General features: G+C 49.4%; 1 protein-coding gene across 1 annotated transcript; it reads right to left on the bottom strand.

Moving 5' to 3' along the window:
* Positions 1-1,142: 1,142 nt before the first annotated feature.
* OAZ2 (ornithine decarboxylase antizyme 2) lies at positions 1,143-13,559 on the bottom strand. Its single transcript, XM_037054118.1, is given in 7 exon segments — positions 1,143-1,942; positions 2,196-2,281; positions 3,085-3,260; positions 4,698-4,778; positions 4,780-4,855; positions 11,048-11,107; positions 13,355-13,559. Coding segments are annotated over 7 exon segments (630 nt in total). The 5' UTR covers positions 13,375-13,559; the 3' UTR covers positions 1,143-1,811.
* Positions 13,560-16,298: the final 2,739 nt, after the last annotated feature.

The raw sequence follows: 16,298 nt of genomic DNA on the forward strand, positions 1-16,298 counted from the left end.
AGAACACAAGGAACTTTCAGAAAGAACACTGTAAAAATGGGCCAAAGACCTAGAGAAAGTCAAGACAGCCATGGCTCAACAGTGAATAGTGCTGAAGCTACAGGAAGTGGAAGAACAGGCCCAGCACCTCACGTAGGAAAACAGAAAAGGAGAGAAATGCTACTAAGCCCTTGAGAAATTAAGACAACCACAGGGGACGAGTATCCTAGCCCCCTCTAGTGACATGAGGGCTTCCTCATCAGGGTCAGGCTGGTGGTGTAAAGAGAATGGTGGCCATGCCTCAGGGCCCTGAGAGAAGAAAACCATCTTCCTAAGGAAAGTGCTTGCTGCTTCCTTCAAACACCTCCAGGAATGGGAACATCAGCTCCATGTAAAAGCTAGAACCCCTGTCAGGACCCAGCCTTCTATACGAAGGACCACTTAAGAACAGCTTAGCTCCCCGGGACACAGCCAGTGTGTGGACGCAGCTGCTGTGCGCACACCTGACACTGCTTCTGGCAGCACGCCCCAGACTCCTAGCAACCCCACTTTTGTGTGCAGCATGACCCCAGGGACCTCAGCCTGTTCACCTGCCCTGCCGCACTGTGACTTTTCTCCTGAGAAGCGCGCATCAGAGCCCCACTAGGTTAGGCTCCACATTCTACAGACGGGAGTGGTAGGAAGCTGATCCTGGTACAGAAACAAGGAACAGACCAGCCACAACTTTAAATCAGTTTATTGACACAGAAACACAACACACTTGCCTCCCTGGCACCCCCACCCCCTCACCCAGACAAGATCTCTCCCCCTTCCTCCCACCGTAGAATAGCTGTTCCTTGAAAACAGAAAAGGGCAGACACTCCCACAGCCCCAGTCCCACCTCCAGGCCCTATGAGGCGAGGGTCTCAGGCACTGTTGAGAGCCTGTCAGAGGGTTGGGGAGGGATGTGCAGATATTAGCACTGTGTTCAGCCAGGCAGAGGCATCCAGTTCTTAGGAAGATTCCCCCTCAACCCCCAGGCCTTGAGTCGCTATTACTCTTCCTCTCTGCTCTTTGTGATACTAGGAAGGAGACATGCTGGGGCCTGGGCCTGTCGCCAGGAATGAGAACTCCTGGCTGTGAGCTGAGAATTGGAGTTTGGCTAGTGTTTCTTAAGGTCCAGGCACCCTAAAAAAAGCCCTGGTGGTGGGAGTGAACTTCAATGCCCCTATTAAAAATGCACCGACAACATGAAACAGATTAAGCCAGCTTAACCAAATGCCAGGATAACAGTAAGCTGTACAGAAGGAGGGGGTCCGACCGGCTTTCTCCAGGCCAGAAACAAATGCACACAGAGAAGCCCAGGTGGAGTGTCAGAAAACAAAAGGACACTGCTGCGCAGGGGCCAGGAAGCCGGTATTCAGGAGCCCCTGGGGTGACAGGAAGCAAGGAGAGGAAATACATAAGTCTTAAAAACCAGAAAGCCCCACAGCTGGGGAGCCTGAGCCTGACAGTGCTGCCCACAGGCCCTCTGGGCCTTGCCCTGGACCCAGACAGTCCCTCCCCTGTGGGCAGCGTCCTCCCTACACATCACACAGCGCAGTTTAAAAGCTTCTAATGCCAGTTCATAAACATCTTCCTTTACTATTGGTGATTACGTGTGAATAATATGTTTATACTGTTCTTTATGGAAAACAATTTCAATGTCAACTCCAAGAACACAACAGGCAACCCTCACCCTGAGCCCCTCAGTGCCCTTCCCTAGACAGCGAGGAGCCCCCACCTCTGCCTCAGGGCTGCCTGACTTCCCCTCCTTCCCCTCTGTGGCTCTTGGGCAAAGCATCCTCTGACCATTAGTCCTCATCGGACGAGTTCTGGTCCAGGGGGTAAACCATGAACATCACATCTGGCCGAGAGGGGACACAGGGATGGCCTGGACGAACAATCTCAAAGCCCAAGAAGCTGAAGGTCTTCAGGAGTGGAGCTGCAGAAGAGAAGAGTGTAAAAAGGGTTCTTAAGGGAAATACAAGAGTAGGGTCAAATCAAGGAAAAACTCAAACAAAAAGGGAAAGAGTGCCAGGCCTTGAACGAAGACCCTCAGGGCACTACCCACCATGACCACCCGGCTTTGTATAGGAGACTCAGGGGCCCCTGCACCTCACTGCACAGGACCCCCTTTCCCCCTCCCCAGAGCCCATTTTCTGGGAGGCAGGTCTCAGGCTGCTTTGACCCCTCACCTCTGTCTTCTCGGCCCTTCTTGAAGCAGACGAAGACGCAGTTCACCTTCATCTTCTCTTCAGCGAATTCCAGCAGTGCTAACAATCTGCAAGGAAAGAAAACTTAGTCCCACTACGCCCTCTCGACCTCCCACCCACCACCTCCCAAAAAAGGCTCTTCTGAGGCTTACAACCCCATTGTCAACAGAGAAACTTCAGGGAGGTGGTTCCTATTTCAAGACCACAGGAGCCTGCGTTCAGAAAAGGATAAGCCACACTCAGAAAAATGTTGTTGCGTGATCTTTTCCTGGAACAGGGATTCCTCCTCTGAAACAAACACTGACCGGCTTAACTACTGAGGTTTGTAAGATGGTACGGGGCCTCAGAAGAGAACCCAGTTTTTCAGGGGCCTTCCAAAGTTGCCGAGTTTGACAATGACTACCTGCCACTGAGAGGAACTCTTGGGCCCCAATACCATCAAAAGGGGTCTCAAAAGGCTGGAGCCACTTGAGAGAACTCCGTCCTCAACAGTTTCTCCCACACCTGACTGCTTGGAGGGCCCAGCCCAGTCCAGCGAAATCTCGCCAAGCTTCCTGGCCTTTCGAACACACCACTGTATGCTGGCTCAAGGAGGGCTTAATGTCTGCTGGGAAGAGTGAACATGAGGTGATTAATGACAGGGATTTGATGAATGTGATAATGACCTGCCTTAATGATAACCTAGAGCAGAACTGTTTTACTGGCTAAAAATAACGTGTTTCAAATTCAAAATGTATCTGCTTGGGAGGCCTAGAGCTGGGAAGAATGCAGACTCCATGTTCCTGTTCTCCCCAGTAAGCACATGCCTTTCTCTGGGAGGGGCCCTCTTTCCCCATGTGCTCCTTCACTTTCCCCAGCCCTTGCTCCTTACCCTTCTTTGCTCCCATCAGCTAATAATCCATCTGGGATTTCTACAAACAGGCTCTGGCTGGACAGGACTGCATCCCAGGAAGAGACTGTCACCTCGGTGACCTCGTACTGGAAGTGGACGATGTGAGGCTTTCCATCGTTCACAGGGAGGTCCTGGGTCACAGTGAGCTTCTCGTCCTGGAAGGAGATTAGTCAGCAGACCATGCCACTAGTGCTTCTGGCCACACTGTAGGCTCCCTAACCTGGGTGGTGATGAGTCCCCTACAGTCAATCTCAGGGTAGCATGGGGCAGAGGGCACAGTGAAAATGGAGAGCTGCATGCTGGCCGAGTGTCATTCATCACTCATCAGGCACTAAGACTGGTTGTCACTAAAAGCCAGTGTGATGGGAGGGAAAATATTTACCAAGTGTCTGCTAGATGCCAAATACTGTGCACAGTACTTTTCAACCACCACAAGCACCTGAGGCAGGCGATAATATCGCCATTTTAAATGTGAGATACTAGAGACCCACACAAATTAAGCAACTGACCCAAGGCTCCACAGCCAGTCAATGGCACAGCTGAGATTCAAACCAGGTCTCCCTAACTCAAAGCCTGTGCTTGTCCCCAACACTTTCTTTTCCTTCCCTCTGAAAGAGAAACCTTAGAAACAATAAAGATATGTATGGGGCCCTGGCTGGCGTAGCTCAGTGGATTGAGCACGGGCCTGTGAACCAGACGATCACGGTTCGATTCCCAGTCAGGGCACATGCCTGGGTTGCAGGCTGGTTCCTTGCAGACTAACTACCAGCAGGGGATGCACAAAAGGCAACCATGTTTCTCTCCCTCTCTCCTTCCCCTCTAAAGATAAATAAATAAATAAAATCTTTAAAAAAAATTTAAAAAATAAAAAAAAAATAAAATAAAAAAAAAGAAAGATATGTATGGGGCTTGGCGGGGGGCCCAGGTCAACCAAAGCCTGCTTTCAGGTCGACTGCTGGGTCCATGTTGTGTCTCCTGGCCACAATCTCGAGAGCCCAGAGCTCAGCTGCCCTGCTACCCTTCAATGCCAGTCTTATGAAGAAGCTAAACCAACTGCTAGGCCTCAATCACAGGAAACTGAGAGCCAGCAAAGGGCTGGCTGCCCCAGCCCACATCACTCCCAGGCAGATTCTCAGCATTCTCTAAAGCCCGCCCCTGGGCTGTGCTGTCTGCAACCACATGATGGAGATGCAAGGCCCCCTCGCCTTCCTACCCCCCCAACCTCCCCAGTCAGGCTGGTAAGTGATAAAGTCAGGATGCCAAAGGGGAAGGACAAGGGCAAAACTGCCCTTGGTGTTTCTCAAGAGAAACCGAGGAAGGAGTAGCATGAGAAAGGGCTCACACCACTCCCACTCCAGAACCCAAACCACACTAAGCACTGACCACCAAGCTGAGAAGATGCAGGGGGTCTGCTTGGTGCCAATACCCTTCTAGTACTCCCCAAAAGCCACATAGCAGCCACAGCTGAAAGAGTTCTCCTTCCCAATCCCCCTACTGGCCTGGCCTGAGTTGGAAGACTAAGGGAGTGATAACCGCCCTTAAACAGCAGCGCAGTAGAGTCTGAGAAGGCTCTTTCCCAGAGTCCTCCTTACCTTATATATTAGAGCTGAGAGAGAAGGATCCCTGCTGCCCCCTCGCCCACCGGGGATCTTCGACAGTGGGTGAGGGGCATCAGGAGCACCACAGAGGCCCTGGAACAATGTGCCTGCAGCACTGGAGCTGGGGACAGTTACTCAAAGGCAAAATACTACTGCAAGAGACAGAGAAGGTGAGAATGTAAACACCAAAACTTGAATATTTAATTCTTCATCCCATCCCAGCCCCCGCCCTGGCTCTCCTTAAACAAGTGCTCTAAGGCTCCACCACTGGGCCAGTCTTTTCAGCTGCAGCTTTCAGAACCACCTCTGCTCTTAAAGGACAGAAGCCCACTGCCCTGCAGAAGCACAGGCAGTCCCAGAAGAGCTAAAGGAGTCCAGCCAAGTACCTGGGCAGAGGAGGACCATCAAACAACAAATAAATCTCTTAGGTGCAGGCAGCCCTTGGGAGGAGCCAGACCCTGGCCTGCCTGCTAGGCCCAGAGCCCTGTGCCCTCCAACAGCCCAGTTCCTTACCCCAGCAGTGTCGTGTGCATGAGCAGGCAACAACCTACAGGCAAAACCACAAAGCCTACAGGATCACTTAAGGCTGCAGAGGCATACAGGCCTCGGGAAGTCACGTGGGCTGGGTAACCTGTTTCTGAGGAATTCCCAAGGCTACTTTTCCAAATCTGGCCTCCTCCCTGATCTAAACAGGAATAACTTGACAGAAATCGCTTACCCAAATCCATCTAGGGTTAAGAACTGAATTCAATCCAGGGACTTGGCTCCCAGAGAGGAAGCGCACTGTAGTACAAGGCACTATGCTATCTCCAGTTTGTCCTTGTGTGCCACCAAACGTTGGAATGGGCTTCCGTGCCCTTCTTTGCTCGAATCTGACTTGAGCATGGGAGTTCATGCAATGTCGACATGGTCAGAATGGACACTCAAGGATTGGGGGGGTAGAGATTGCTGGGAGGAAACAAACATGCTGAAAGCCAATAATCATCTCCAGATATGTGCGCTAACCGGCCACCATAGTTTTCAGGTGGATCCAACAGGGCTCCAGGTCTGCCCCACTGCCCGCTTTGAATCCAATGTAACAGCTCCTTAGGCTGACTCCACAGGCCAGGGGCCAGTGAAGCAATGAAAGAGGAACCCGTTTGTGCACGCACACGCACCAAGCCTCAGTCGGCTTGCCCAGCAGCGCACGTCTCTCCCCCACTGGGTGCTTAAGAGTATCATGTTGGCAACCTGCATCAGCTCCAGAAGTGTTCACCCCAGAAATCAGCAAATGCTATAAATCAAGGCCCCCCCCCCAAAATCAGTTAAAATAATGTGAGACACTATTTTTCACCGTCCGTTGCTTTATATGGCACTGCACATCAGACTGGGATTTTTCATGCAGGCTCAGAGCAATAGGACTGAACTCACACCTAACCCAGCAATGGCAACAAAGGGGCCGCCCACTGAGGCCCTCAGTACAAACAGACCTGTATAAGCATTCCAGCTGAGATAGGGAAGTCCAAACCCATCACTAGTCTAGCATGGCTCCTCTGTCTTCAAGGATTTCCACAGGGGGCCTAAAATTATCCTTGGAAACCTCACTGGGAAATGCCATTCCCAGGGCAGCATCAGCACCTGAGGGTGGTAACCACAGGCACCACCCCCTGCCTCCTCCAGAGTCTCCGGGCATCCTCACCTCCCCCACCCCTGGCCTCACCAAGAGATACTAGAAGGGGCATGACTGAGGACTATGCTACTATTTTCAAGGATGGGGTTTACTTGCTATGAGGGACACTGAGTTCTTATAATCCCCCCTTCCAGTGTGTTAAGGGATAAAACAGTAGAGTCTCCAGGTTGGAAAAAACAGGACAGCTGGGCCTTTCCCCGTACAAAGGCACACACACATACCACATGCTTCATTTGCCTTCCCATTCCCTAGTGGCCACTCCAGGCCTCTGGAGAAAGCGGGCTTGCTTGTATTGCTCAGTGAAGTTACCAAGGTCTGGCCAAACCTCCTCTGAGGTCGACAGATGAGATACGGCCTCCTATTATACCAGAACTACATGGGTTCACCAAACAACCAGATCACCAAGGAAGGCCCTTGCAATTCTGGGATTCTGGTACTAGCTCATTTAACTTCAGGCTCCTACTTCCAGAGAAGTCGCCCCTCCAAGGAAGGTCTTTAGACGGGAGAGCTGCAGTCAACTCCTCATCTGCATTCCAACCACCATCTTTACGGCAAGCTAATTTTCACGTGCAAATGGCAGAAACACTGGGGCCAAGCCAATGAAGAAGTCAAAGGTGGGTTTTCCTTTTTTTAGATCCAGAACCCCCTTTTGTCCTCCTAGAAAAAGCCCTTAGGGTCTGCCCTGTGTCCAGCACGAATGTATGAGCTCATGATGTATCTGGTGTCCTGATCTCAGTCCTCCTCAGATAAATGCAAGAAGTCTATTCCACAGTAACAAATCATTTACTTCTGCCTCAATCACACACCAAGATCCTGGGAACTCTTCCCTCCTCCCCCACAAAGTCTACACAGAAAGCAAGTGTGCATGTAAGCAGGGATGTTAGGGGTTTCACAGCCCCATGTAGGTATCCAGTTCCAGTTCCCCAAAACAGCTGGGGTTTGGAATACACTTAGTAGACAGTAGATCACAATAATTATCTTCACTGTCCACCATACTGGATCTGTTTTAGTTACTTGCTGTAAATGGCAAATTGCTTCTCACACAAAAAACTGATCATCAATTCTACAGTGAGACGGGAAGGGTGATGAGTACAAATATAGTAATTAAAGAAAGTAAGGAGCATGAGAGCAGTGGCCTCCTCTTGTTGGATTGACTTCAGTGTTCCAATGGTGTTGTGGCAAAATATGCCACCAACCTCAGCAGGAAAAGAGGATCCTAGAGGAACTTAAGCACAAGAGAAAGTGGCTTCTAAACCCAGGTCTTCCTGTCACAAGATCCAAACCTGGTTAGACTACATATGCAGTTTAGTTGTGTTCCTACTGGTTCCAATGTTCATCTTCTAGCCTCTCCTCACATCCTGCTCACCCCACTGGGGGGCAGAACTGGTTTCATCTCTACCATCAAAAGGTTGATTTAAGGTCAACCTAGAGGATAAAAAGATCACAACTGTTAAAGAGAACCAAATGTATCAGAATAAACCCAAGCATACAGTGCAGCTGGTCCTGCTCTTGGAGAAGAAAAAAATACACCATGCTGGAAATGAGGGTGTCAGGTACCCAAGTCAATTCGGAAGAGATCTCTTCTTCCGGGGAGATTGGAGCCAATCTGTTAGTGCCTTTTATTTGCTCAGTTGTTACTGGACATGCTCTTGGAAACACTCCTCAGGATACGTGAGTGCTACCCTCACCTCCTGCTGCCTCCAACATAAAGCATTCTATGACTGCTGTCTGAAATGTCCTTAGCAGGCTGTAATTTCATCCACTGGCTACAGATGGGCAGTGCATGAAGCAGATGTATTTCAGGGGGACACTGCTGGTAAATCAAAGTTTTATAATTCAGATCCTGTTTTTAAATCTGCAGGGAACTTACCATTAATTGAGCTTACCTCAAATTTCTTAATAAAGGATCTCCTGCCAAAAGTCACTTCCAGTTGACCATGTCAGTTTTGATTTTTACATTAACTTTGCTCAAAGTAAGTAGCCTATTACATAGAGACTTAATATAAAAGTTATTCTATGGCTAACTTCCACTAAGCTAAATCTAACAAATACTTGAATTCATATTCTCCTTCATATACTTTTGATCATGTTTTACTTGAATCAGTGGCCTGAGCTTAAGTCTACACCCTTTCTCACCAGTTTCTATTATATGACAGAGGAAGGTAAGACAGCCTTGGTATCACCCACTTTGTGGTATCAAGTTAAAAGATATAAAAACCATATTCCCAAACATTCTGCATTCACTCCTCTTTTTTCATTCTCTCCTGACCCATTTCTGTCTCTGGCCCTGCTTCTTAGAACACTACAGTGCCCAGCTTCCGCACACAAGCTGCTCTTACTCTGAAGACTCAGAAGGTCTCTGATGACCACCCCCTGCGCAGAGGGACCAATCTAGGGCTGCCAATCATGCTTGGCTAAACAGAAACATGAAGAAAGGCGGGAGGTGATGGCCACATCCAGTCTAGAGTGCGGGCATAGGCTGACTTCCAGCTGCCAGTTCCCTTTCCATTTGAGAAAGGGCGCTGGTCGGACGCCAGGCGTAAGTTATTCACTGAGGCGCTTCTGTGTGCCAAAGGGAGTCTACTTGCTAGGCCTGATTATAAAGAAAATGACATCACCACTCTGAATCACCGACTGAAATCAAAATGGGCTTTTGGTTGATTCTCCACAAGAAACACACGGTGGCAGCTGGAATATCTGTGCCTCTGAGGTCTGCTTATCTTAATTACACAGATGACACTGCCACACCTTCTGCCAAAGGTGGGCACAACCGTAGGTGCAGTCCGAGGCTGGGGGACAGTTAGGTAATCATGCCTTATATCAGACCTTCAGGTTACATTTTAAGTACCTCCATCTAGTTTTTATCTTAAAGTCATCACCCAAGTTCTAGCCTCTTGCCAGGATGGAATCGCTTGATTGTTTATATAGTATCGAAGGCCTAGGAAATTTTCTTAAGGCTTATCTTAGACAAAACATTTTAATCTGCTGCTGCTGCTAACAGTGAGCTACCTGTTTGGATCATTTCGCGTAACAAAATTCTTGCTCACCTACTTGACCCTTTCTCGTCTACAGCTTTCAGTTGGGCTTCACAGCCTTCCAAATCATGGCACCAACCTGAATCAGTACTGCATACTATTTCAAAATGGGATTTACTGTTTTTCCCTAGGAAAGCACACATGTAACATCATCCCTCTACCCCAATCCTCAGTCTTGTTTTTCATGTTTCTGAGCAGCTCTGAGGCTAAATTTGGATTTCTTGGCCGAGTGAGAAGTATTAGTTCGCATTGCTTTCTGAAGCATACCCCCAGTTTGGGGGAATTCCTGACTATACTTAAGAGTTTCTCTTTCTCTCTCTCCCTCTCTGGGGTGACCTTGAAGGCACCCAACAGGAAAACTCCCTCTCCCTACCATCCCACATCCAACCAGCCACAGCGCCAACAAATAAGGAATAAGTAAAACCAAGTTCTTTAGGCGGAAAGAGACAGAAATCCCACTCTCCAGGGAACCATTCAGTGAAGGTGTTCAAGGCAGCTTTGGTGCACTCTGTGCCCTGTCCACGCCCAGAAAAAGCACCTGTGGAAGCAATGCTTCTCCTCAAAGCCTATCAGACACAGGCTGATTAGAATACAGATCTGGAGCCAGGGCGAGCTCTTCACATACTGTACTGTCACAGGTACTAAGCCAGACCTAGTCAGAGACTACTTCCTGCCCCTACGAATCCAGAAAGAGAAAGGCCATGATGCTTGATTTCCTTGGATTTGAACCTCACATTCAAAAACTGTAATAAAAACAGTGCTTGTACTTGTGTCTTCTTCCTTCCCCTACCACGGGGCATTTTGACATTCTGGAGGGACTAATCAGAACAAAACTGGAAAGGAAGAGCCTGTTTTCAAAACATACTGCCAGCTCCTCTGCAACTATTTCTTCCAGGAAACCAAGCCCCCACCTCTTGAGTATTTCACTGGAGCCAGGAACGCTGGAAAGCCCATCCCCCACCCAATGGGAGTTAAACTCTCAGCCAGCTCCCCCTCTGGGGATAACAAAACACCAAGAACATCCGGCTCCTATCAGAATCCCTAGTTAAGGCTCTACCAGGATTCAGTTTAGAAAAGTTAAGAGGCAGCCCAGAGGAGGCTGGGAAACATACTATGGAAACAGGATTACCATAACTCAAAGAAACCAGACACCCTGCACACACCGCCCCACCCCCAGGCCAAAGTGGAGCAGCCTGATCCAAGGCCTTGCTCCTGCCCAGGCCCTGGCAGGCCAGCTGGCTCCTCCCTCCACCTGCCTGTCACACAGCCAAGCCCTTCAAATTACCAACACTCTAAGCAAGGGCCCTGGAGAAAAAGCAAGCCTGTTTTGCCACTTAGGAAGCTGGAAGGAATCTCAAGTTAAGTGAATCCAACCCCCTCTTTTTACATGTAAGTGCACTGGCTAAGCCAGAACTAAAACTCAGGTCTCAACCTCGAAGTCAGTGAAGACCCTTAGGTGCTGTTCCCAAGGACCCCAAAGAATGCCTGCTGAGACCACACCACCTTCCAAACCCACTGCAGAGACAAACATAAAGACCAGAAAAGAAGATTTTCCCGTAGCTCTGCTCCCCTCCACCCCCGCAGCTCATTCTGCGGTCTGTCCTCAGAACACACACAGCCTTTTCTACCACGAGTAATACCTTTTGCATCCAACACCATCCAGGTATACATCTACCTCCACCTTCTCCACTCCAGAAGGGCTGGGTTAGAGAAGATGGAATAAAAGACAGGACTGCAGAGGGCAATGGACATGGAAAGTCTCAGAAAATAAAAATGAAACAGCAGAATGGGGTTGCAGGTAGAGGGCTTGGGAGGTGGGGTAACGGGGAAAATCAGACCATAAAAAACAGGAAATAAGGAGTAAATTTTCTTTCTGCATATAGGGAAGAAACAGAAGTTTGGGGGCTAGACAACAGTCTGAAAATAATGGCCATTAGCTGAGAAACTAAAGGTAGGAGAATTTAAAAGGCTGCTGCAGGTATCTTGGGTATTTCTGGTTAGTACCTGGGACAGGAAAACTAAGGAAATCCCTGAAGACAAGGCCCTTTTCACTAAAGGGCTGACGCCCACAAAAGGAAAACCATGGGAAGGGTCTTCTGTGGGGAGGGGTGGAGAGGCAGCGTTTCTTGAACCTGGCTGCACATCAGAATTGCCAGGGAGCCTTACAAATACATACTAATAACCAGGCTGTACCCTATGCCAATTATAGCAGGTAGTTGAGGCAGGGTCCAGTTGACTGATTTCTCAAACGTGCAGCCAGAGTTAAGAAGCAATGAGGAGCAAGAAAAGCCAAAGACCCAGCTGGACTGTTTAAGGATAGTGCTTGCTGTGGAGTGGGAAACAGCAAGTCAGAGGCCATTTTAGTGATAAATGAGCCCATGTCTGAGAGGGAACCTTGAGTGGTAATCAGAGCCCTATGTAAAAAAAAAGCAGTAAGAAAGACCATGTTTATAAGAGAAAGTAAAGTCTAGTTTTAATCAAACCAAGACACAATTTAAGGAGGATTTGCAAGAAATGGATCTGCTTGCAAAATTATGAGGCCCAAGTGAGGAAGAGAGGCCATAAGCCCAAATATGGGGACAAAGGGGCCAGTGTGGGGAACTAATGAGCTTCAGACTCATTCTGGAAGGGGCAGCACAAGTCTAGGGAAAATAGGAAGATGATTAGACCCGAATTGTAAATGGAAGCCATTCTGATGTAGAAACAATCAGTGTTAAAATTTGTGGGGAGTCAGGAAATCATGGAACAGTTTCAAAGAGTCTGGAGCAGAAACATGGAGTGTTTGAGGGGGAGATGGAGGACAAGGGCTGCCCTGGAGAAAAAGAAAGGAAAAGTAAATGATGAATTCTCCCTATTTTGAGTAGGGGGAAGTATATACGATCTAAGTTTAGAAAACCAGTAGTTCTGTGTGAGAAAGACATGCAGACTTTCTCTACAATTAACAGGGGCCAGGTTTTGAGGGAGGAAACTTTACAAAGGCCCAGGGTCCAGAGTACGGAGGCACTGGAGGTAGGGAAAAAGGGTAAACCTTCAATCGGAACCAGGGTGGGCTGAGTTCTGTGATCTACTGATTTACAGAAGGGGTTCAGTTAAGATGGGAGGAGTGAAAGTAAAGATGAGTTCCAGTTGAGAGTGTTTAAAGGGCAGGAGTATTTAAAATAGTGTTTGGGGGAACCCCATTTAGGGCAACAGGATGGAAGATAGGGGTCAAGTCCAAAGTGTTGGAGAAATCAAAGGAATGAGATTGGGAGATAGAAAAATTGGGAAAGGGGTGTTAAGGGAGGAAGGAAGGGAGAAATGAAGCTGGAGTGAAGGACTAAGGAGAGGGCTGGGCATCGTAGCAAAGGCTATGAGGCCTGGAGGGGGGATGGGTGACGAAAGGTCCAAACGAGAACTTAAGGATGGAGCCTGATTTGGGGCGAGGGGCGGGGGGGGGGGGGGGGGGGGGGGCAGGNGGGTAGGAGGAAGCAACACTGATGAGGGAGATCTGGTTGGAGGGTGCAGTTTGAGGGAAGGGATTCAAAGGGTAGGATTAAGTGACTTAAAGAGGGGAGAGGAAAGATTTGAGGAAGCCAGGAAACAATTTGGAGAATCTGTAAGAAGGAAAAACCCACTTTGGGGAATTCAGCACCATGTGCCAGAGCTGAAGGAAAATGGGGACTTGGCTGTTGGAGGATTGGGCTCCAGTTTGTGGGGGCCTTACTGGAGGAGGCCCGGAGGAGGGGGATGGGCAAGGCTGGCGGGAGTGGGGTTGAAGGACGGAAGGAGGCGGGGGGGGGGGGGGGGGGGGGGTGGGGCTCGGACTGGGGTGGCTGAAGTGGGAAAGGGTCTGAGAGCGGAGCGTAAGGCGCCCTGCTGCAGGGGCGGGAGCCGGCTGGTTGGTCAGGGAGGAGGCCGTCTGGAGACGGTGAGAGGATGGGGGCGGGGAGCCTGGGCCGGGCCGTTACCTGTCCTGGGTGTTTATCATCCTCGGCGGCTCTGCTCAGGGTGGGAGGAGGCGGCGCAGGGAGTGGGTAGGTGGATGAGTGGGTAGGTGTGGGGTCGCGCGCGCGGGGCCGATCTCGCGGGTAAGTCCCTGTCAGGCCGCGGGCCCAAAACCCTCCTCCTGCCTCAGCGAGCGCCTGCCTCCAACTGACCCTCCCCGGCCGCCACCGACGCCGCCGCAACCGCCCCGCCCCCAAGCTCCTCATCTGCATAGCCCCACCTCAGCGCCGCACGGTGTCCTGGGAAACTAGGGCTCACAACAAAGGGCAATGCACCGCCCAGCCTCCGCGCAGGCGCACTAGGGGCAGGGAGCGGGAAGTGGGGAGAAGTGGGATGAGAGTCCGGATGAGAAATTTGTAGTTGGGGGGGGGGGGGGGGGGGGAAGGCGGAATGACCTTAGTTGTGGTGCCCTGAGGTTGCTTTGCATTTCAAGTACAGGTTTTTGAGGTTTGACCTGACCTAGGCTCCTTGATTGCACGGATCAAGCAGGACTGTGTCATTTGTAAGTTCAGGGAGGATATTTATAAAGCAAAAACAAAATCTGCATTCTTAAGAGTACTAGATACATATTAGCACCATCGCCAGACTGAGCCCAGGCCCACAGATCTCGGGTACCTCAGCTCGTAATGCAGATCAATAGCCTCAGCTGACAACTGAGATCAACTATCTGCACCTTGAAGACATATCTCAGGTCAATGGTCAAGGCCTGGCACTGGCTGGTGGCCATCTGAAGCCAGTGGTATCTGTGGGTCCGGATCACAGTCACCTGACAGCAGTGGTGGAGGGTACAAACTTATTCACAGTCACTTTAGATCACAGTCACACCAGGTTGCTTGTTTGCAGTGTCTTCCATCACTGTCGTGTGGTCCTTATGACAGACCACTGAGGAGAGGTCACAATCCCTGATGCAGAGACCTCTCAGATCACCACCGTTTCAGGCCACAGTCCCAGGCACTTCAACACAATCATCATAACCTTTGACTCTGTTCATAGTCAATCTAGCTTGCAAACGAGATATCACACTAACTTAGATCACAATGGAGCCTTGTCACCTCAAATCCCATTTATTTATTCAACAAATAATTATTGAGCAGCTACTTACTATGTGCTCCAGGTACGTGCTGGAGTCGATGAATACTCAGTGATCAACTAGGCAGAGTTCCTGCTTCAGATGTCATAATCTGGCCAGAGTGAGAGACAGAGAAAGGCCATCACAATGTGAGGTAAGTGCTTCATCTGAGGGAGACCACAGAGAAAGTAACTGGAGAATGAGGGATCATTTGTACAGAGGGTGATCACAATCACTCCAGATTAGAGGTCACTGTGACCCCCAGTTCATAATAGCCCCAAATCACAAATGTCCCACATTAGAACCATCTCGGGACACCATTACTCTCCTTGATAAACAATCTGCTTTTGGTTTTTAGATAATGGGGATGCAGGGAGAAAGTTGGGAGCTGCCAAAGTAAGGCTTTTCCAGCAAAAATGGGTAGTGGTAAATGATACCAGAACTGCCTGAATTATCACGAGAATTTAAGCAAGACTCATCCCATACTCTGGCTCACTTTAGCTCCTCCACCTTGTTTCCTTGGCTATCCCTACCTGCTCTTCCAAGTTCAATGTCAGGATGTTCTTACATTAGCACATACCAGAATCGAACAATTAAACCCAGCCCTGATCCACCTGGACCCTTTTCCAGGCCCTCAAAGGCAGCTAGGATGGCTCATTTCTGCCATCTCACCCTTGGACAAGTAATCTTTTAGCCTGAAAAAGAGTTTCTAACCGATCCATTAGCAAATGTGGAGAACTGAACTATTTCAATTAACAGTAATCGCTTATTGAGCACCATGCTAAAGCACTAACTCTACAGCTCCCCACTCCCGGTTTATAGATGAAAAGAATGAAAACTCAGGGAGATTGTGCTAACAAGTTCATTTATTCTGATTCAAAAAGCTAGTAAGAGGTAGAGTTAGAATTCGGACCCAGAGCTGCCTAACCCTGTGCTTCGTCTGGACTTAGTGGCAAAGGAGTGAGAAGGTCTCTGCCACAGCCTGTGGTCTGGAGGGGGGACCACCCTGACGGCTGCCCTGGCAGGCAGGCTTCCCTCCCCCTTCCTCCAACCTGTGCTGCCCAGTATGATAGCCAAGAGCCACATGTGGCTATTTAAATCTAAATTACTTAAAATAAAGTTAAAAATTTAGTTCCTTGATCCCATCAGCCACACTTCATGTGCTTAATAGCCGGACATGGCCACTGGGTAGAGTATTGCCTAGTGAGATTTCCCATCAACACAGAAAGGGTCTGGTAAATGCTGTTTTACTCTCCTTCTCATAGGCCTCAGAGTCAGGAAGGGGGTAAGTGTGTTTTCTCCCGCCCCCAGTGCCATTTCTAAACCCCTCCCTCCTACAGCACCGCCTCTCTTTCTGATGAAACCCCTGTTATGGCCCCCTGCCTCTCTCTCCATCCTAAATTTTGTTTTACGTGGTGAGCTCAGCATCCATATGATCGCTTCCTCCACCTCCTCAGCCGCAGCGCTGTTTTCCGTGCCACGGCAGCTTCCGCCTCCTATGCCTGCAGTCACACCCTTACCTTGGTTTTCACCAGAAACCATGTTGCTTCCAATATGTAGACTCTTCTTTGTTTCACAATCTTTTTCTTAACTAATCCTCCCTCCATCATTCTTTGACCCTTCTCATGATGCCTTCTCCTCACTAATTGCTCACTATTCATTGGCCCTAGTTTGATGTTCCTTTCAGCTTCATTTCCATCACCCATCACTAGAACCACTCTCTTGCCCCATCTCCTCCTGTGGTGCTTGCCTGACAAAACCTCTAATCTGAATAAACCCACGATCTGCCTGCTCGATGCTTTTGCTAGAGCAAAACCGCACCAGCAGGCAGATTATCT

Source organism: Sturnira hondurensis, unplaced genomic scaffold (genome assembly GCF_014824575.4).
Source record: "Sturnira hondurensis isolate 20B ecotype Veracruz unplaced genomic scaffold, ASM1482457v3 Scaffold0008196, whole genome shotgun sequence".
In the NCBI taxonomy this organism is placed as follows: domain Eukaryota; kingdom Metazoa; phylum Chordata; class Mammalia; order Chiroptera; family Phyllostomidae; genus Sturnira; species Sturnira hondurensis.